At 36.5% G+C, this 19,947-nt stretch overlaps 3 protein-coding genes across 4 annotated transcripts; 2 read left to right on the top strand and 1 right to left on the bottom strand.

Annotated features, from left to right (window-relative positions):
- Window positions 1–270: 270 nt before the first annotated feature.
- Window positions 271–11,384, bottom strand: ntn4 (netrin 4). 2 transcript variants are annotated; one of them, XM_058780942.1, is made up of 10 exons: window positions 10,893–11,384; window positions 9,285–9,766; window positions 8,230–8,499; window positions 5,098–5,224; window positions 4,399–4,584; window positions 3,421–3,610; window positions 2,295–2,374; window positions 2,045–2,113; window positions 1,776–1,949; window positions 271–871 (listed from the first exon to the last, which is right to left on the bottom strand). In XM_058780942.1, the coding sequence occupies exons 1-10, from the start codon at window positions 10,960–10,962 to the stop codon at window positions 735–737; spliced, it is 1,785 nt and encodes a 594-aa protein (XP_058636925.1). In that variant the 5' UTR covers window positions 10,963–11,384; the 3' UTR covers window positions 271–734. The 2 variants fall into 2 exon arrangements, with proteins under 2 accessions (XP_058636925.1, XP_058636926.1); XM_058780943.1 differs by having other exon boundaries at window positions 1,776–1,946.
- Window positions 11,385–13,567: 2,183 nt separating this feature from the next.
- On the top strand, window positions 13,568–15,632 carry snrpf (small nuclear ribonucleoprotein polypeptide F). Its single transcript, XM_058783148.1, has 4 exons — window positions 13,568–13,727; window positions 14,878–15,003; window positions 15,231–15,295; window positions 15,397–15,632. The coding sequence occupies exons 1-4, from the start codon at window positions 13,725–13,727 to the stop codon at window positions 15,461–15,463; spliced, it is 261 nt and encodes an 86-aa protein (XP_058639131.1). The 5' UTR covers window positions 13,568–13,724; the 3' UTR covers window positions 15,464–15,632.
- An 868-nt stretch (window positions 15,633–16,500) lies between these two features.
- amdhd1 (amidohydrolase domain containing 1) lies at window positions 16,501–19,922 on the top strand. The gene is made up of 9 exons (XM_058783147.1): window positions 16,501–16,706; window positions 17,547–17,653; window positions 17,736–17,800; window positions 17,969–18,246; window positions 18,372–18,597; window positions 18,704–18,828; window positions 18,909–19,002; window positions 19,096–19,256; window positions 19,783–19,922. Exons 1-9 carry the CDS (start codon window positions 16,540–16,542, stop codon window positions 19,886–19,888), a joined length of 1,329 nt encoding a protein of 442 aa, XP_058639130.1. The 5' UTR covers window positions 16,501–16,539; the 3' UTR covers window positions 19,889–19,922.
- Window positions 19,923–19,947: the final 25 nt, after the last annotated feature.

Below are 19,947 nucleotides of genomic sequence, written 5' to 3'. Positions count from 1 at the left end.
CATTGTGGTTTTCGAGCAACAATGTGAAAAAGTCTAGATTTTTGACATTTTGTGCTGTATTTTAAGTCAATAAATCGGCACGTTTACCACCTGAATACGTGTTCTTGTGAACATGTTTGTAAATAATCATTAATATGATCATAGGCTGACACCTTGTGGTCTTGGTTGGTAATAAAAATGTACATATTAATACCACTAACTTAAAATTGTGACATAACCATAGGAAAGTTATATTGCATATGAGCATTGTATTTTCATGTGTACAAAATGCATGCTATTTACATGGTTAGTTATGATATAAAAAACTACATATATTATTTTATATATACATATACATATTATACATTCTGTACAGTCCTAGTATTCATCTGACAGCTAGCAAATATATCCACACAGCCGGTTTTAAACCAGTGGCTCTCAACCAAAAATGATATCAATTACATCAATTACAATTACATTGATATCATCTTAAAATTATATTCACATAATCCTAAATAAAACACAGACACAACCCATTTACAAACCTAAACTGTCATATTAAGTTCATTTATTATTAACAGAAGTACATATAATCAACCTGATAGGAGGGTCTTCGAGTCAAAAAGGTTGAGAACCACTGTTTCAAATCGTTAGTATGATTCAGAGCATGAAGAATGATCATAATAAAATAAAGGCGAAGTTGACGTGTGCCACGGAAGATACATATTCAGTGTCTCTCTGTGACTCTAAGTCTCTCAGCTACATTTGGTTTTCAGAAGCTGATGAACTTTTGGGCTCAAGTTGGGTCTCCATGGCTTCACTATACTCTTCATGTTAACCATAGGACGCCCTTTTTTCACATCCTCATGTCCAACTACAAGATATTCCAACCCTAAAGCAAGAGGAAAAAAAGTCTCATCAGTCAACAAAAAAAAAAAAAAAAGATCAAATTAGCCAAATTTCACTAAACAATTATCAAAGATAGGCCACAGTGTTTAGTATTATTTATGGACCCTTGCAGAATTTATTTAGAATTTGTTTATATTTTTGTAATTTTATGTGCTTGTGTAAATTTATTACGTTTTTAATATTTATTTATTTTGGTTTTATTTATTTTTTTTTAAGTTTTAGTTGCCAAGGTTTAAGCTTTGTAAGTTTTTCCATGTAATATTTTACAATTTATTTCAGCTTTATTTTATTTATCAGATACATTTTTATAATAGTATTTAGGTTTAGTTAACAATAACAAGATTAATTAGGACAACCTAACTCAAAGTAAAATAAATGCATTTAGTACCACCATTATAAAAATAAAAACAAAAATTGAGAATTCTGATTCTTCCTCTATATGTCTGATCTTGCAAAGTACATTTTTATTTTAATAAACTAGCATAAGAGTGAAATAAATGTAAACTTTGCTTCCTGTCTGTCTATATAGTCCTACTGCAATAAAAGGCAAAAACGGCAAAAAAAAAAAAAAAAGTTATCAGTATGTTTTTGATGCATTATCTTAACTATGCTTCCAAGAAGAATTCAGAATTCAGCAGAAAACATATCCACAGAATTCACCCTTCATTTGCATTGCATTTAATTTGATAATACCTTCATCTAAACAAGGTTCTCTGAGGTCCATTTAACACATCTGATCGTATTTAAATCCATTGCACAGAATTCAGAAGGGAAACAGACTGTTTCCCACAATTTACACAGAAAATGTGGGGGAAAAAAAAAATGTGCATCCATATGAGCTTGCATATTTCATATCATAAATCATGAATGTGTGCATGTCTGCTAACCTGGGAAAAGTACAGGGCATGTGCAGCCCCGTGAGGTCCAAGACTCGGGATAAAGAGTCCGATTTCCACGAGAGAGCCTGAGGTGCGAGTTGTCCCACAATACCTTAAGAACCTTAACATCCACCTCTGCGTGAGAGCCCTTATCATGAGCACCCAACACTCTCACCTTCACTGCTTCAATCCCACAAGAAAACACACATTAATTACACCAACTCAACAGAACATTGAGGTGAAGTGAGTGCACAGCGACTGTTTTATCTGCTACTTACCATAAACATATTTTGCACTGCAGAATATTTTGCTGTTTCCAAGTGCTTGCTGTTTGCATACACATTTGTCTGTCAAGAAAAGAAATACCCACCAATTAAAGTATTGGCTGTCAGTTTCTTTCTGTTGCTACGACAACCTAAAAACAGAAATGACATTTCAACAGCACATGCCTTTATCCCAGACGAGACAATAAACTTTTTATGGGAACAAGACAGTGCTGTTATCAGCTCCAAGATTTTCATTTAATACCTGGATGACTAAGGGCGGAGAAAAGCTCTTCTGTTCGAAACAGATGATTTTCTGCCGTGCTGTTGTGATCAGATTCAGACCTAGACAACAAACACACATAGAGCATGCATGGTTATGCATCTATATATAATTTATATTATAATATTAACTGTACAAGAAATGAAAGTGATAAAACATTTTATTTCCATGTAAAATTGGTTTTATTTTAAATAAGCAAGCAAGTAAGCACAAGCACACTTTCTGAGCAAGAAGTGTCAAAGATGTTGTAACGAAGGCATGTATTGAATGCTAAAACATAAACTACTATTTAAAATGAAGACAAATAGCATTTGGAAACTTGTCTTGCTCTGATTGTCTTACTGGATCATTTTAATGTGATCAACTACACCTACGGTTGAACTTGAGGTGAACTGCCATCAAAAATTCACTAAAAATCAGAGATCCACTGGTGAAATTTTATCACTTAATTTAATATATACCAGTGTGGTATTTATTAATATTTTTCATGTGTTTTTATTTTTACATGTACAGTTTTCATTTTAATTTCCGTTTCAGTAATTTTGGTCATTTTTATTAATTATATGTCTATGTAGCTATAATTTATTTTTATTTCAGTTTTAGTCATTTTATATCACTTCAAAATTTTAGTTAGTTGCTAAGGCAACATTTCTAATTTTCATTAAAAAAAATTCCATGCTTACATTTTACATCTAACATTAATTTTTGTATATTTTATTTCAATTTTATTTTAGTTACAAATAATGTATCTTTAAATAAAAACACTGATTTTTGGATTTAAAATCACAACTTCACATAAGAGACTTCTTTCAAAGATATTTAAAAAAATATATATACACTCCAACTTTTGGACGCCAGCATATATAAATTAGTTTCATCTAAAATTTGTTTTAATTCAGCTTTATTTCAATTATCGAAGATTGTCAAAAATGTGTTATTTTATTTTTTTATTTTTTTTGTAGTTTAAGTTAACAATAACAACCGTCAATTCTGAAATTCCTTGTAGTCTCATGCATAAGATGAAAATGACAGTAAAGACATATTAAACAACAATAATATATAAAAAAAAAAAAAATATTAAACAAGCAGCAAAAAGGTTCATAATCACCTAATCATACAGTCTCCTGTGTAAAGGTCACAATCACCAGCACACTGGCAGGGCTTGCAACCATATTCATCGATACCCCAGTATCCCAGCATGCACTGGTCACAGTGTGGTCCAGCCACCCCCGGCTTACAGACGCAGTCTCCATTATCAGGGTTACAGTATGTGGAACCAGCACGATTACACACGCAAGCTGCAATTCAGAAAGGAAGAGTGTTACTCAAATCACACATCAGATCAAAATATATTAGTGGTCCTTTCTGAGGCTCTGAACAAATGTAATGTTTTGTGCTATATAATGAGTTTCTCAATGAATAGAAAGACACAAAGCTGTCCAGACCAGACTGATGTTTTGCATACGCAGTCAATTATTATGAGCCCATGTCATCTGATGATTAACCTGTCTGCCTCCACACACACAATAAGCGCGTGTGTTACACTCATCCTGAGATCCCATCACTGTTCTTGTTACTCCACATGTCCCAACTCGCCGTAAGAGCCATTAGCATTCCGAGCAGCAACAACATTCAATACCAAACATCCCCTCAATGTGTGCACGCGTGTGTGCGCTACAACATCGGACATGTTTGCTGATCTGGTGAGTTCCTGAATTTTGACATCATCTAGGTCAAGCTGTACACGTAAACAGATACTCAAAAACTCACACACATTTTCATGCACACGCTTAAGAAAGATGGAGATCAGGAACGGAAGTGTACAGCAGGGAAATCACAGATACTCCACATGCCATTTTAAGCAGCTTTTCAAAATCTGAGATTAATGGCTTTCATCTTAGTCCAAGACATAAACACATACAAAAAAATATGACCAAGTATAAGGAACACCGCTTCCAATTTTTTCACACTTTGACAGCTGTTTTGTTGTAGTTTAACTGAATACCGTATAAATGAGCCCATGTTGATCAGGCATTCGAATGCTTGTTTACACAACAGTTGTGAGTGATGCATGATTGTGTCTTACGTCTGCAGGAATCCGGGGCAGTCAAGGGTCTCTCTGGGTCTCTGTAGAAGCCGCTCTGGCAGTGTTGGCAGTGACGGCCGCTGGTGTTGTGAAGGCAGTCACACACACCTCCACTCCGCTGACCCGAGCGAAGCCATACAGTTCTGTCAAAGTGACAGCTCTCTGCGTGGCCGTTACACTTACACTCTACACAACGAATACACAAATATTGGGTTATTGCAAATGATAATCAACTTACAGATCATCAGGTTTTTTCTGACAAATTGGTTGCCAGGTCTGTGGTTATCCTGCAAAACTGGGCAACTTTCAACTGCTGTGGCTGACTTTTTATTCTATGGTCTGTAGTTTGAAATATTTGACAAATTAGATGATAATCTAAAGGTTTTTGACCAACCAACAAAATTCCAACTGCAGCTCAAATTCCGAATGCTTCCAATAACTATTGGACTCTAAAATCCACATTTTAAATTTACGTAATGGGCTGGTTTTGGTCAAGTCATGATTTGTCACAGAACTCTTGTTATTTCTTCCAAAATCATTCAAAAATCTTGCAGACCCAAGGACCAGAATATCATAGAGACTGGTCAGCTCTTAACTTTTTCCAGTACCAATTTCACAGCATCAAACAGTCACACATTCCACATTCAGTGTTGTTATGTCCACGTCAGAACTTGGTTTTACATATGAACTGAAACTTACTAACACACTGATGAGCTTCTCCAGTTAAACCGTTAGCTGGCTGCCATGGTCGGTCGTTGTAGAGGCGATCACACCGTTCACAATGATCCCCAGCCGTGTGATGCCGACACACACATTTACCGTGCACCTGTGGCAGAGGCCAGAAAACACAACTGACAATACAATGACACATTGTTACACCTTCACCTTAGCAGAACTCAGTTCAAAGGCTTGTTAAAAATCTTCAATCAGAGATTTACTAAGCCGATCTTCAACATGCTCCAGCATCAAGTGTGTTCATTCTAGTGCCAAATATGTTAACATACCGCATACTTTGCCAAACTATATAAACCAAACAGGATGGGCCAACTCCCAATACCTTTTTGTTTTCTTACGAGAACCTAACCTAGTTTTTGTTTTGTTTTCCTTCAACGGACCTCACATTACTTCAATTGATTATTAGATTCACTGGGTTACCGTTAACTTTATCATTCAAAGGTCCGGGGTCAGTAGTTTTTATTAATAGTTTTAGATTAAACCGATTAAAAATGACAGAAAGGACTTCAATATTGTTTTTTTTTTTTTTTTTAATCCGTTTCTAATAAATGCTGTTCTTTTGAAATTTCTATTAAATTAAAGTCTCAGGGTTTCCATGAAAATATTAAGCAGTGCTGTTTTTAACATTAAAAAAAAAAGTTTCTTGAGCACCAAATAAGAATGATTTCTGAAGGATCATGCGACACTGAAGACTGGGGTAATGATGCTGAAAAATCAGATGTGCCATCACAGGAATAAATTACACTTTATATTCAAATAGAAAACTGTTTTTTCAAAGTGTATATTTCACAAAATTACTGTATTTTTGATTAAATAAATTCATCCTTGAGCATAAACTTCTACAGAAGTGACTTTTTTTGATTAAAATTCAGAATTATGAGACAAACTAAGAGTTTCTTTTTTTTTTTTTTTACATCTCACAATTCAGTTTATTTTAATACGTAATTGTGACTCTCACATTTCTGACTTTTCTTATCTATAGATCACAGTTTATATGGCGCAATTCTGATCTCATGTCTCGCAACTGCGAGATGCAGCAACATAAAACATCACAATTACCTTCAGCTTCAAAATTTTTCCCCAAACTTTGGCACGGTAGAGTAATTATAGTGGATTTTTATGATCTCTAGTCTAAAGCCATCCATCTTACTATCGCTCGATCACTGATTAGAGATTTGAAAAGAGCCCCAATTCTTTTCATTTGCTACAGTCAATCATTCCCCCTCCTACATCTCGGAGTTATGTGCTCAATCTCTCGCTCAACAGTCCTGTATAAAAACATCCTCCTCACCTTCAATGTCCATGATTACCTAATGCTAATATCCCAGACTCAGCCCTCCATCGAGAAGCACAGATAATTATTATCGGTCACTCTCCAATATGGAATGAAAACAAACAAGTGAAAGAAGAATTTTTAAAATACTTCAGGAGAGAAAGAGAAGGACAAATTAGCGCTTCAGAGGGAGGGGGGGGGGGACTGGCAGCGCTCCATTCACTTGGCATCTGAAACACTTTCACATGTTTATCATCATAATATGGGAGGAAACGCACTCAGACGCACATACTCTCCCTGCTAACCAAAACATTCCTGCAGGGGCACACAAGGGTTGCGTGTGAGCACGTGTTCCTATTATGAGTGTGGATGGACAAAGCATGTCAGTACGACCGTGTTTGTCTGCATGTCTGGGTGGATAGCATGTATGTCTGTGTGCATGCTTGTCGATTGGCACGGGGTGTGTGTTTTGTCTGGGCTTCTAGATCAAACGGTTTAACCTTTGATAAGAGAGCAACGAGCTGATGTGTGTGTGTTTGAGCGAGTGAGACTAATTGCTGTTATTGTCTGATCACAGCATGCAAACAACAACTCAATTAGCAAAAGGGGACAAGCAATGCAGCCCCTCGTTTTCGTCTCTCTGCTTATCAGTATTCCTGCCTCCGTTGTTTTTCTGCCTGACTTTGCCTTTTTATCCTTCAGTTGCTATCAGTTTTATCTCTCCGCAGAGATAGAGCCAAATGAACAGCAAACACACGGCTTATATAATCTGAAACAAAGACAGTGAGAGTGAGAGGGGAAAGAGAACGAAAGAGTGAAAGACATAAAATGGAAAGGGGGAACTGTTTATATAATCATACGGGAAACATGTTTTCTGGGAATGTTGATAACCGCAAATAATGCAAAGTTGTTTGCCGTTTTTGTCTTACATTGCCATTGTTCTCCTTTACAGAGACGAAATCTGTATTTGCTGCATTGGCTATTCACCCTCATGTCATGATTTTCTTTCTTCAGTAGAGCAGAAACAGTTTTTGCCCATATAATGAAAGTCAATGGGGTCCAAAACTGTGTTGGTAATGTTTAATTAAAACTCAAACTATTAAAAATAATTTTTGATCATTTGAATAAAGCAGAAATTTTTTTTTAATAAACAATAGGCAAAAATGTCAACTTTAATGAGAATTAGAATGAGAATGAGAATGTTATCTTGGCAACTAACTTAAAATAAGTTGAAACTAAGGCCCTGTTTACACTAGTGCGTTTTAAAACGGCATTTTAAAATGAAAACGATCTTCGTCTACACTGGCGTTTTCACTGCGTTTGAGGGTTGAAAACGCAGGAGTAGTGTAAACGACAGGCGTAACCGTAGCAAAACAGTGTGTGTTTTAAAACGAAAACGCACTAGTGTAAACATAGCCTAAAGTTCTAAAATTATTAAACTAAATTAATTAAGCTAATTATAAATGTTAAAAAACACTAAACATAATAAAAATAATATATACACATAAAATTATTGAAATTTAAACTAAAATTAAAAGCAAAATTTAAAATATAAAAATAAGTTAATAAAAAAATATTAACAAATACTAAAATAGTATATAAATACTAAAATAACACTGGATCCCAATGACTTTTGTTGTATGGAAAAAAAAAATTCTTCATTCTTTTGGGTTTAGGAAAAAAGAAAGTCATACAGGTTTAAAACACCATGTAGATGACATCAAGAGTTTACACTAAATCTTAGGACTGTTTCATACCATGCTCTGTAAGTATACGGTACAGGCCCAAAAAAGGATGACTCTGTATTACAATTATACACTTACCATGTGTTTAACAGGAGGGCGTGTGATCTGTTGATCACCAGCAGCCACACACTGGTCTGCATGTCCATGGCACAAACAGCCTCCCTTTAAAATGAGGTCATAGATGGCATAGTGGGCTGTGAGCACGTTGGAATCAGGAAGTTTTTGTTGACAGAAGCAGGACTGTGGCTGAAGCAGACGTATCCGTATGTTAGTGATGCCAAGGTGGGCTCGGGCATCAATGCTGTACGGATCCAGTTTGTCCCAGGGTGACAGAGCACGGTAAATGACCTACTCATGCACAAATACATATTTAAAAAAAAACAACAACAACAACACTAATTTATTTTGTAAAGAGCTTAATGTTTTCATTAAAACATTTCAAACTACTATTTATTAGTACTTGGAATTAAAGACTATAAAAGCTAAAGAATTATGCAACAACGCAGTCAAGCTAATAAAAATGTATTTGAAAAGTCAAAAATGACTTTCATGGTTTAACCTCATTTAAATGTTTTTTCTAGTTTGCACCAAAATGAAAATTTACATGTAGACGAGTATATTTCTTCACCTGAACAGATTAGGATAAATTTGGCATTACAGCACTTGCTCAACAAAGGCTCCTCTGCAGTGAATGGGTGCCATCAGAATGAGAGTTCAAACAGCTGATAATTAAAAACAAAACCACCAAGTAACAAAAAAACATAATTCACACAATTACAGTCAATCGGTTAACATATTTATAAGTGAAAAAACATCAGGTTATTTAACTGTTTTCTCCACTGAAAAAGTCGTCTCATCTGAAACGGGAGAGAAATATGTTTTTATCAGCTGTTTGGACTCTCATTCTGACGGCACCCATTCACTGCAGAGGATCCAATAGTGAGCAAGTGATGTACTGCTAAATTTCTCAAAATCTGTTCTGATGAGGAAACAAACTCATCTACATCTTGGATGGCCTGAGAGTAAATTCAGCAAATGTTCATTTCTGGGTGAACTAATCCTTTAAGAAGAACCTAATTATTCACGCAAAAATGCATCTCCTCTGAAACATGAGATACTGTAAGCACACTCACCTCTCCATTGCTGCAAGGCTCTGCTGTGGAGTATTTCTGAGTGCAGCTCTGTCCATCCACCAGGCTGAATACTTCACTGCAGTTGTGTGCATACAGCATCAGAGCACTCCATGTGCGCCCAAAGTCCTGGGAGCGCTCTATCGCCATGGCAGCAGGGCGTGGTGACCGAAATATGATAATGAGGTGGGTGAAGTAAAATTCCACCTCCAAATCCAGCTGTAGAGTTTCGATGGAAACACCCTGAGCGGACTGCCACCAGGTCGGTGGGTGTTTGAAGGGTGAGTCTGTCATGGATGCAGGTGGGTGTGCGCGGTGCAGTACTGAAGCATCACACACCTCACAATGCAACAAACACCTATTCATTTTGTAGACAGGCCTACAGTAGTGTTCTGGAGAGGACGAGCCACACTGGGAAATTGTCTGTACAGGACGCCCAACTGCCAGGTTCCCCATGCGTGGATTACACACCCGATTCTCACATCCTGGTATAAGCAAATAAAACATTTGTAAAATACAACACATACACAAACAAATTGACTGAACGTAAAATAATGCACATTCCAACAGACACAGACTAGAAGATACAGTTGTTCCAAAAAGCATTTGGACACTACAGGAAAAAGTCTAAGACTCTTTAAGTTTTAAGTAGCATGTCAACAAGTATCTGTGACCAGTTACACTAGTCTGGATTACATAATCAGATTCCAAACACTAAGTACTATTAACGAGATTACATTTTAGAGTGATAATAATCAGATTTCTTTTTATAGATTACATGAGTATTATTTAGCCTACACAATGGCAGTAAATTACTCAAAATTTATTGATTCACTCTAATTCTTCTTTTTTTCTCTCGTAAATGATCTTTTCTAAAAAAATCCTACATCCAGTGTTATGGAACTGCACACACCAGCCAGTCAGGTGAATATAATTACACAGAATGGAGAGGCCAAAACAACTTTAATTTGACATTTTTATGATTTAATTAATTATTAGCTTTTCATCACTTCACAAACACTTTCTTTCAGGAACTCCAGCTTGCAAAACCCAAGTTGGTTAAAGTTTTATGCACTTCATGATGTTGAAAACAAAGATTGGAAAATATTTTCTTATGAATTTGGTCAAAAGCAATCCGAAAGTAATTTGAATACATTACCTAATATGTGTAATCCATTATGTTACTAACTAAAATTTTATTGACTACCAAGTAATCTGCACACTGTTTATGAGTATGACTTCATTAGCCTATAGATCTACCTCACATTTTTGGGGGTCCAGTTTTAAAAACTTTTAGATATTGATATATTTTAGATACGTTTAGCTATGCGTGTTGTTAAACAAAATTACGATTTGGGTTCCACGAGATTGACATACTGCGCCCGAAAATTACCTTTATGTTTTGGTTGGATTAATCAACATCTGGATGTTGGGTGTGTATATGCATATGCAAAGTTTTGTTTTGTTTTGCATATTCAAATCATCCCCATCTTTTTCTCTCCAATCAATCAGTTCGTCAGACACCACGAGTCTCTCTGTTCGGTTGACAACCAGATAACTTGTTTTGATCGCACCTGCTGGGTGAATAGTTTACATGCGTGAAACACTGACCTGAACGCACGGGGTGAGGAACGCTCATCAGGAGCGCTGCGAACAACACACATCTCCCTGGCAGCTCCATATTAGTCAATCCAGGAAGAAAAAACAAACACAAAAAAAAAAGCCCCAAATTACACGTATCAAACCCCGCGAGGGGTTTTAATCCACAATACGCACGGGAACCTGATTCCGCTCCAGAGCCTTTCAGATTGCATGTAGGAGCACGACTTCATTGGCGTGGGTTGGCCAGGTGCGCAAACGCTGAGCGGAGGTGATCTGCTCCCATAACAAACAGAAACTGTTCAGCTGAAATAGGACACAACTCTCGCGCGACAACGCCATTTAGTATGTAACCTCAAATAAGCGTCTGTCAGAGTCACTTCTGTCCCCGGCCGCGCTGCTCGTGTAGAAGTGAGCTATGCGTGTGTTTTGCTCTGAGCGCGGCTCGTGGGGCTGCGCGTGCTGCTCTGGAACACCTGAGCTGGAATCTGGAGCCCCTCTGAGTGACAGGAGCTTTGAAGAACACAAGCCACGCCCCTTCTCCCAGCATTTTTCTCGATTTAATGGAGCATTCCTGGCATGAGTCATCTGAGTCATTCATCGTCAGATCTTGGCAGGATGTACTCTCTCTCTTTCTAATTGGACACTTTCTACTGAGTTAAATTATTAATTAGGCTAACTGTAGACTTTTTTAAGTTATCTTTGATCATTGTTTTCACTAATTTTATATTAAACTATTTAATATTACGTGGAAGTTTATCTTAATGCCCAATATAATAGTTTATGCATAATACTTTATAAAAATAAAGGTTCCAAAAGGGGGGTTTTGCAGCAATGTCTTAGAATAATAATTTTTTGGTTCCTCAAATGACATTTCAGTGAACAGTTCTTAATTTTATTTTATTTTTTTCTTACTGTAAAGAACAATCTGAAGAGCGCAATCTAATTTAAAGACCATTTTCCAACTATATAGCCTAGAACATTTCTTAGAATGGAAAGGTTTCACATGAAACCATCAATGCCAATAAAGAACCTTTATTTTTAAGAGTATAGGTTAAAAAATACCTTGAAAATGACAAGAAAGTGCCGTCTGAAATTTTCTTCTAAAATTAGTATTTTTCTCAGGCTCTTATATATGTTGTTATTTCACTTTAATGGCAATGTAGTGAAATTACTGAGCCTGATAAAACTGCTCATTTTAGAAGAAAATTTCAAACGGCATATATAGTCAAGTCAAGTCAAGTCAAGTTGAGCTTTATTGTCATTCCGCCACATGCGGGGGCATACAGTGGAACGAAATGTCGTGCCTCACAGGACCACGGTGCTACATAAATACAGGCATACAACAATGGAGTAATATAATATAAACCTATACACAACTATCCTACTGATAGATTTTGACTATAAATATACTATCTATAAAAAGTACCTATACAAACTAAAAAATACAAACTATACAAACTATACGAATGCTTCAGATAAATACTGTACATGTGCAAGGAGAAACATTGAGTTCAAGCAGCTGGCTGGGGAACAGTGCAGGATGATTTGTAGTGCATGAGCATGTAAACATACATATATTACTGAGTTCTTTATATATATAGGCAAGATTAAATATCATGTTTTATATGTAAGCTGTCATTTGAGGTTAACACACATAATTTAAATGATCATTCAAATGTATTTTAATTAGCAAAAGCTAATTAATAAAGAAAATATGTAATTCTGCATTCTGTAATTGTAGACCGTGATAAATACTGTTTCATTTAACATTCTGATGACATTGTTTCATTCTGCATTCTATGTTTCACATTGTTCTTTTCTCAGTTTATCAAAAGATCTTATTGGATTCTTGGATGGCGCTCATTAGGACTGGTTCCAAATTATGATTCCTACTGTAACTGAAATCAAAGCATAAGGATATTTCGAGATTTAAATAATGTGAAATCAGCTGACAGGAAAAGAGAAGAGTGTATATTGATTTGGTGAAGGCGGAAAGGCTGAGTTTTAAGATTGGTCAACAGGAAGGTAGTAAAGGATGAAAGACCAGTCACTTTCTGAAATATTGAAAAAATACTTGTCTGGAATGCGGATCTGCAAAAGATTTCCTTTCTAATCCGCTAGTGTGGGCTTTCAGGCAGCTTTGCTAAGCTTTGATTCATTCACAAAGCACCCAAAACATCTCTGGAGCAATTCATATAACTCATTTTTATTTAAAACTCGTTTACACTCTTAAAAATAAAGGTGCTTCACGATGCCATAGAAGAACCTTCTTGTCTAAATGGTTCCATAAAGAACCTTTAACAGGTACACGTGATACAGTAAACTAATAGATTCTGTCTATATCGTTCTACCTCCTTTCAGGCAATAGACCTGGAAAATAATCTCTTGGCATATCTAATCCATCCTGTCAGCCATGTAGACATTTCAAATATGGCCTCTTTTGAATAAATGGTAATGAAATGCAAAAACCTCCTGGAAAAGTCTTTAGATAGAAGCCGAATCAACTGTGCAAGACCTAGGATAATTGCATGCATTTTATTTATTTATTTACTTACTTACGTGTAGGTATTGAGAAATGCACGTAATTAATTATACAAAATAGTAAATGCATTCTATTTCATTCCAGACTACCATCTGACCATTGTGCTCATATGGTGCTATTACCCGCCAGTGCTGCGTGTGGCGCTGTGCTCAGACGCGCTCTTCTCTCTCGGCGTGCGGTCAAAGTGCGCTCGTAGTCCTTCCCTCATTCGGCGGCAAGGCGTGCGAGTGTGCTATAGCAGCCTATGCTATTTAAATAAACAGTTTTTTCTTCCTTGATACTACTTTAGCTGTACGGTCATGGTAAGTTCTACAGAATCTTTTCCTTTTGGGTTAATATTTGAGGTTTTGTAAAAGAGCGAGGTGGATTTCATTCATGAATGAGCTGAGAATGCGGCTGCATGTTAGCATCTGGAACGTAGAGCGGACGTTGTTTTCAGTAGTGATCAATGTTTTGTTAATAACACTGAGCTCGTATGATCAATGTTTCCACTTGCTATGTTGCAACCTAGTCAGCTGCCTCCCTAGATAGTGTTTAAAATGCTCTCTGTATAAAAAGCTAGCTTGCTTTCCTTGTGACAAAATCTTAAAGGTATTTGTGTTGTATTTCTCTGTTCATTTCGCAACTAAGTTAATTCAGTGGAATCCAACAAGAATACTATAAGACGGTTAACTAAAGTTTCTAATGAGATTTATGTATTCGCTTGAGAACAAAATGATATTGTAACGTTATATAGCCTGCAATTTTTATTTTTATTTTTTTTGCAGTAATGTCTTTCTCCTTGGAATTTTTTGGGATATGTGACCCTGGACCACAAAACCAGTCTTAAGTGTGAATTTGAGATTTACACATCATCTCAAAGCTGAATAAATAAGCTTTCCATTGATACATGGTTTGTTAGGATAGGATAAAATCTGGTCGAGATACAACTATTTGAAAATCTGGAATCTGAGGGTGCAAAAAAATCAAAATATTGAGAAAATCGCCTTTAAAGTCGTCCAAATGAAGTTCTTAGCAATGCATATTACTAATCAAAAATGAAGTTGATATATTTACGGTAAGAAATTTACAAAATGTCTTCATGGAACATGATCTTTATTTAATATCCTAATAATTTTTGGCATAAGAGAAAAATGTATCATTTTGACCCATACAATGTATTTTTGGCTATTGCTACAAATATACCCCAGCGACTGAAGACTGGTTTTGTGGTCCAGGGTCACATATTAGTTCCTTGTGAGATTCCACAGAAACATGTTAACGCGCTCAGAGCATGTTAAGTTACCCTTTCCCATCTTATTTGGGACTATGATAGAAAAGTTCTATCATAGTTGTTTCATGTTGGAATTCTATAAAGAATTCCCATTAGAATACTTTAGGATTGGTTCCAAATTGTATGAAATGCCAATTTTTTTTCAAACTTAAAATCTAACACTGAACTCTTTTCTGCAGAGTTTACCGCTGAACCCCAAGCCCTTTCTGAACGGTCTCACGGGAAAGCCTGTGATGGTGAAGCTGAAGTGGGGTATGGAGTACAAGGGCTACCTGGTGTCCGTGGACGGCTACATGAACATGCAGGTATGTCTGATTATAATTCATGTTAATAAATCCATCAGTCATTGATGCTGGTGTTTTTATCTGCTACATACAATATCAATACCAAACTAGCAGGTCACAAAATGCACAAAATCCAGTGTTATTTAGAGCAATGCTCACATCTGAGTTTATTTTGATTGGTATAGATTAAGCTGAATGTTGTAAGTATTCCATTTGGGTTAATTGAGCTTTTTCGCTACTATATCTAGCTGGCAAACACAGAAGAGTATGTGGATGGAGCATTAGCGGGTCATCTTGGTGAGGTGCTCATCAGGTAAGGTTTTGGATTTAACTTTTTTTTTTTTTTTTAATCCATAATAACAAAAAATGCATAGTTTGTATTAAATAGTAATAATTTTGTTTCCTTTTCTGCAGGTGTAATAATGTTTTGTACATAAGAGGAGTAGAAGAAGAGGAAGAAGATGGCGAGATGAGAGAATGAAGAGTGAATTGATTTTTTTTCTGAACGGATTGGATGATTTATTGGTTATTTTACAGTTTGTCTCAGTTTTATGTGAAGCTGTGTCTCTTTTCTTTGTAAAATTGTTAGTTATTTTTTACACTGTAAAAGTTATTGGTGGCACAATGACAAATAAATTGTGCTGTTTGTATGTTTTTGTTGTCATTTCTTTGACTGTAATATTTGAAGTCAAAATGAATTGACTCTACTTACTTAATGCAACAATTCATAAGTGCATGATATTCCAAAGAAAAATACTGTTTGTCTTTAACAATAAGATTTTGCGTTCCAGCACTAATTCTGAAATATAATACCATATACAGTCTCTGGTAATACCAATTGCAGATGGACAGAATGAAGTCCCTTCTTGTGTCTTTCTAGTTGACACTGAATATCAGGTTCACTTGATAACAGGTCACATTAGTAAAGTGGTTCATGAATGTTGAAGTTCACTGTAAGCATGCATTCAACATTATTTTCTACATGATCAATTTGAAGGCAATTACAATTTTAACTAAGTTATACTGTATGTGTTTTAATAGTTTAAATATTTATGTAGCCTATATAGTCTGGTATTAACCTACAATCATATTATTTTCCCCAGTAGTCACTCCAGCCACTTTAAGTAAACTTATACATCTGGCTTTTGACAGATTTGTTCTGGAAAATTACACAGACAAGAGAAGGATTTTTTTAAAATGTTTTATACGAGTTATGAAGGTTTAAGGACGTGTACAAACCTGCTTCATGGTTGTTTGAAAACAAATGTTACATTGTCGGCGGATTTTTGTGATAAAGTGTGGCATTTTCACAGATTTAACGATGAAACAAAATATAAAAGCAGAGAAACTCGTCTCTGTCGTTCATATTTTAGAAATACGTTTCTTTTTACCTTTTCACAACGCCGTTTGTTTACCTCACATAAATCAGCTGAAGATAAGCTCCTCACTGATCATTGGTAATTCAGTTACTGGTTTCCCTTCCGACCTTCGTCCAGTTACCCAATTTTGGCTTCGCTAAATATTTACCCATTCTTTTATGCCTGAGCTCTTCTCTGAATGACTTGCACCAAAGTTAACCTAACAATGTCTGCGAGCAGTTTCAGACTTTTAGTCAAGAATGCAACACAAGTGGTGTTAGTTTGTAGAAATGGTGAACAGTATCTCACCAGAGATGGGATGCAGACGCTGGCTGTCGTTGAGAAAGGCAGTGTGCTGATTGGACAGTAAGTCTTCACTTATTTATTGTGAGGAAAACGCTCATGATCTAGGCTATGTAAAAGTTATTGTATCTTTGTAAACAATTTTAATGAGCTATTTTTTATAGTAAATTTATGTTTAGGGTAGGTTTAGGGTTGGGGTAGGTGTAGACATTAATAAAACACAATCTAATAGGTAGAAAACATTATTTATTGTTGGTTTCCGGTAGCTGTATCCCTTCTAGCCACAACCGCCAATATAACACATAATTACTGTATTTGCATTACTGTAAGGGTAGGTTTAGGGTTGTGGTAGGTGTAGACATTAATAAATCATAATTTGACAGGTAGCATTTTTCGTTGTCGAATTGTACAACCTGCTGTTTTAATGGGAGGTAGCAAAATCTGACAGGGTAGCACAAATCGACAGAACACTGGGTCTAAGGGGGGCTAGGGGGGGCAATGCCTCCCCAGATTCTCCTTGTGCCCCTCCAGATTCTTCTTGTCATCCACTGGATACTTAAAAAAAAAATCTAAACATTAAATTAGTTACATATTTTTCTTGCGCGTTCAACAGCTCCCCCACACTGACAGAATTTCATGTGAAATGTTCAAAGCCTATGGACAGGTTATTGCTGACAGGATACGACATTCGGTAAGGGAATATCATGATATTATCTGTCAGAAATGTTATCAACACTGTCAAAAACAGTATTTAACACTACACAGAGGGGTAGGTTTAGGTGTAGGGTTAGTGTAGGTGATAGAAAATTGTTTGTACAGTATAAAAACCATTACACCTTTGGGATATCCCCACAAAACTTGGAAACACAATGTGTGTGTGTGTGTGTGTGTGTGTGTGTGTAGTGATGGACTAATTAAAGCTGTTGGACCAGCAGACATCATTGAGTCTCAATTCAAAGGAGCAAAGTTTGACAATGTTCTGGATGCATCTGGCATGTGTGTTATCCCTGGTAAGTGTTACATCTACCACCGTTTCTATTGACAATTCCTTTAAAAAAAAAAAGTTTAAAGAATCTTAACCTAATGTTTCAGGCCTAGTCGATGCACACACACATCCAGTATGGGCCGGAGACAGAGTGCACGAGTTTGCCATGAAGGTTTTGCTCTCATTTTATTTCATCTGTTTTTACTCTTGCATTTTATATTATATGAAAATATCTTTAAGTCTTTGTGTCAGAGATGTTATCTGAACAAGTATCTTAACATCAAAGCATCTTAATACAAGTAATGAAGCATTATCGTTGTGCCCTGTTGTGTGTGTACAGCTGGCCGGTGCCACATATATGGAAGTGCATGAAGCAGGAGGTGGAATCCATTTCACAGTGACACATACTCGCTCAGCAACCGAACGACAACTATTAGATGGGTTAAAGAGCCGTCTGGAGCGCATGATGAAAGCTGGAACCACGCTGGTGGAGTGTAAGAGCGGATATGGGCTTGAGCTGGACACTGAACTCAAGATGCTGAGGGTGATCAATTCAGCCAGAATCTCACTGCCAATCGGGATATCAGCAACATACTGCGGAGCCCATGCAGTACCCAAGTACATAGTCTCTATAACAAACGCTATTCATTTTTTGGGTGTATTTTTGATTAAATAAATGCAGACCAACCCCAAATGTTTAAACAGTAAACAACTCTTAATTTGTTTAACATCTATTTTCTCAGAGGTAAAACTATGGAGGAAGCCACTCAGGACATTGTGGCAGTGCAGTTGCCCAAGATAAAAATGCAAATTGCTTCAGGTGAACTGCAGGTGGACAACATTGATGTATTTTGTGAAAAAGGTGTGTTTGATCTGAACTCAACACGTTGCATACTCAAGGCTGGCAAAGATATGGGCCTCAACATCAACTTTCATGGCGATGAACTCCATCCCATGAACTCGGCACATGTAAGCATGCATACTCACATACTTTCTTGCACACATATGCTTGAACGCTGAAATTGTCTTGTTTCTTGCATCATCTGTGTCTCTTCTTTCTCCACCTGTCTAACAGCTTGGGGCAGAACTTGGCGCTTTAGCCATCAGCCATTTAGAAGAAGTGACAGACGATGGAATTGCTGCAATGGCAAAAGCTAAAACATCGGCGGTCCTCCTGCCCACCACTGCTTATATATTAAGGTAAATAACTTCAATGTTGATGTTTTCCATAAAATAATTTCAAGAAATCAGGGATTTGATTCTCCTTGTCTCTGTTGAAGGCTGTCTCCACCACGTGCAAGAGATATGCTTGATGCTGGAGTCATAGTGGCCCTTGGCAGTGACTTCAACCCCAATGCCTACTGCTGCTCAATGGTGACCATAAGACTCAAAACTTTTTTGAACAAAAGTTATCAGAAGAAATTTAATGTGACCACTTCATTTCATTCTATTTTGTCTGCTTATTAGCCTATGGTGATGCACTTGGCCTGTGTGCTGATGAAGATGTCTATGCCTGAAGCTTTGGCTGCAAGTACTATAAATGCCGCCTACGCTCTCAACCGTTCACATACACATGGGTCGCTTGAAATCGGGAAACAGGGGGACCTTGTGATCATCAATGCACCACGGTTAGATCATATCCACACAATACCTAGAGATCTATGAGGGCAACTGCTCTCATATATACATATATAAACAGGGTTATTTCCTGTGGCTCAGTGGTAGAGCATTGTGTTAGCAACGCAAAAGGTCGTGGGTTCAATTCCCAGGGAACACACATACTGATGAAAAACATGTATAGCCTGAATGCACTGTAAGTCGCTTTTAGCGTCTGCTAAATGCATAAATGTAAATGTAAATTTCAGCTAGTGGCCAAGTCAACATTTCTCAATTTTGTTTAGTTCAACTTTAAGTACTACGTTAAAAATATGAATAACAATGACAAAACACAACAAAATTACTAAAACCAAAACTAAAATTAGTGAAAAATGAAAATATACAAATGAAATCTAATTAAAAATATTAACATGATAAAATAACACTCATATAAAATCAGTTACTGAGATTCAGATATAGGTTTGGATTATAACTGGTGCTTGATGGGACTTGATAAGGAGGTTGTTATAATTTGAGTTCTCTTCCCCTCTGTTGCAGGTGGGAACATTTGGTCTACCAGTTCGGAGGCCATCAGGAGCTCATCAGATATGTGATAATCAAAGGCGAGATTGTTTATGAAAATGACAAAGTCTTGAACCTTTGAAGATCCTGCACCACGACCAATCCCTCAATGAATCAACACAAGATTGTGTGGTAAAATTT

Source organism: Onychostoma macrolepis, chromosome 07 (genome assembly GCF_012432095.1).
Source record: "Onychostoma macrolepis isolate SWU-2019 chromosome 07, ASM1243209v1, whole genome shotgun sequence".
Lineage (NCBI taxonomy): Eukaryota > Metazoa > Chordata > Actinopteri > Cypriniformes > Cyprinidae > Onychostoma > Onychostoma macrolepis.
The sequence above is the reverse complement of the archived record's forward strand: the minus strand, read 5'-3'. Positions and strand labels throughout refer to the sequence as shown.

Excerpts from the sequence above, each read along its gene's own strand:
- ntn4 (XM_058780942.1), bottom strand. The coding sequence starts at position 10,962 with ATGGAGCTGCCAGGGAGATGTGTGTTGTTCGCAGCGCTCCTGATGAGC. Across the intron at positions 9,767-10,892 it reads TCCTCACCCCGTGCGTTCAG|GATGTGAGAATCGGGTGTGT; the intron begins GTCAGTGTTTCA and ends TGCTTATACCAG. Across the intron at positions 3,611-4,398 it reads TGCCCCGGATTCCTGCAGAC|CTTGCGTGTGTAATCGTGCT; the intron begins GTAAGACACAAT and ends TCTGAATTGCAG.
- snrpf (XM_058783148.1), top strand. Across the intron at positions 15,004-15,230 it reads ACGGCTACATGAACATGCAG|CTGGCAAACACAGAAGAGTA; the intron begins GTATGTCTGATT and ends TACTATATCTAG. Across the intron at positions 15,296-15,396 it reads CTTGGTGAGGTGCTCATCAG|GTGTAATAATGTTTTGTACA; the intron begins GTAAGGTTTTGG and ends CCTTTTCTGCAG.
- amdhd1 (XM_058783147.1), top strand. The coding sequence starts at position 16,540 with ATGACTTGCACCAAAGTTAACCTAACAATGTCTGCGAGCAGTTTCAGA. Across the intron at positions 17,801-17,968 it reads TGCACGAGTTTGCCATGAAG|CTGGCCGGTGCCACATATAT; the intron begins GTTTTGCTCTCA and ends GTGTGTGTACAG. Across the intron at positions 19,257-19,782 it reads GTGATCATCAATGCACCACG|GTGGGAACATTTGGTCTACC; the intron begins GTTAGATCATAT and ends CCTCTGTTGCAG.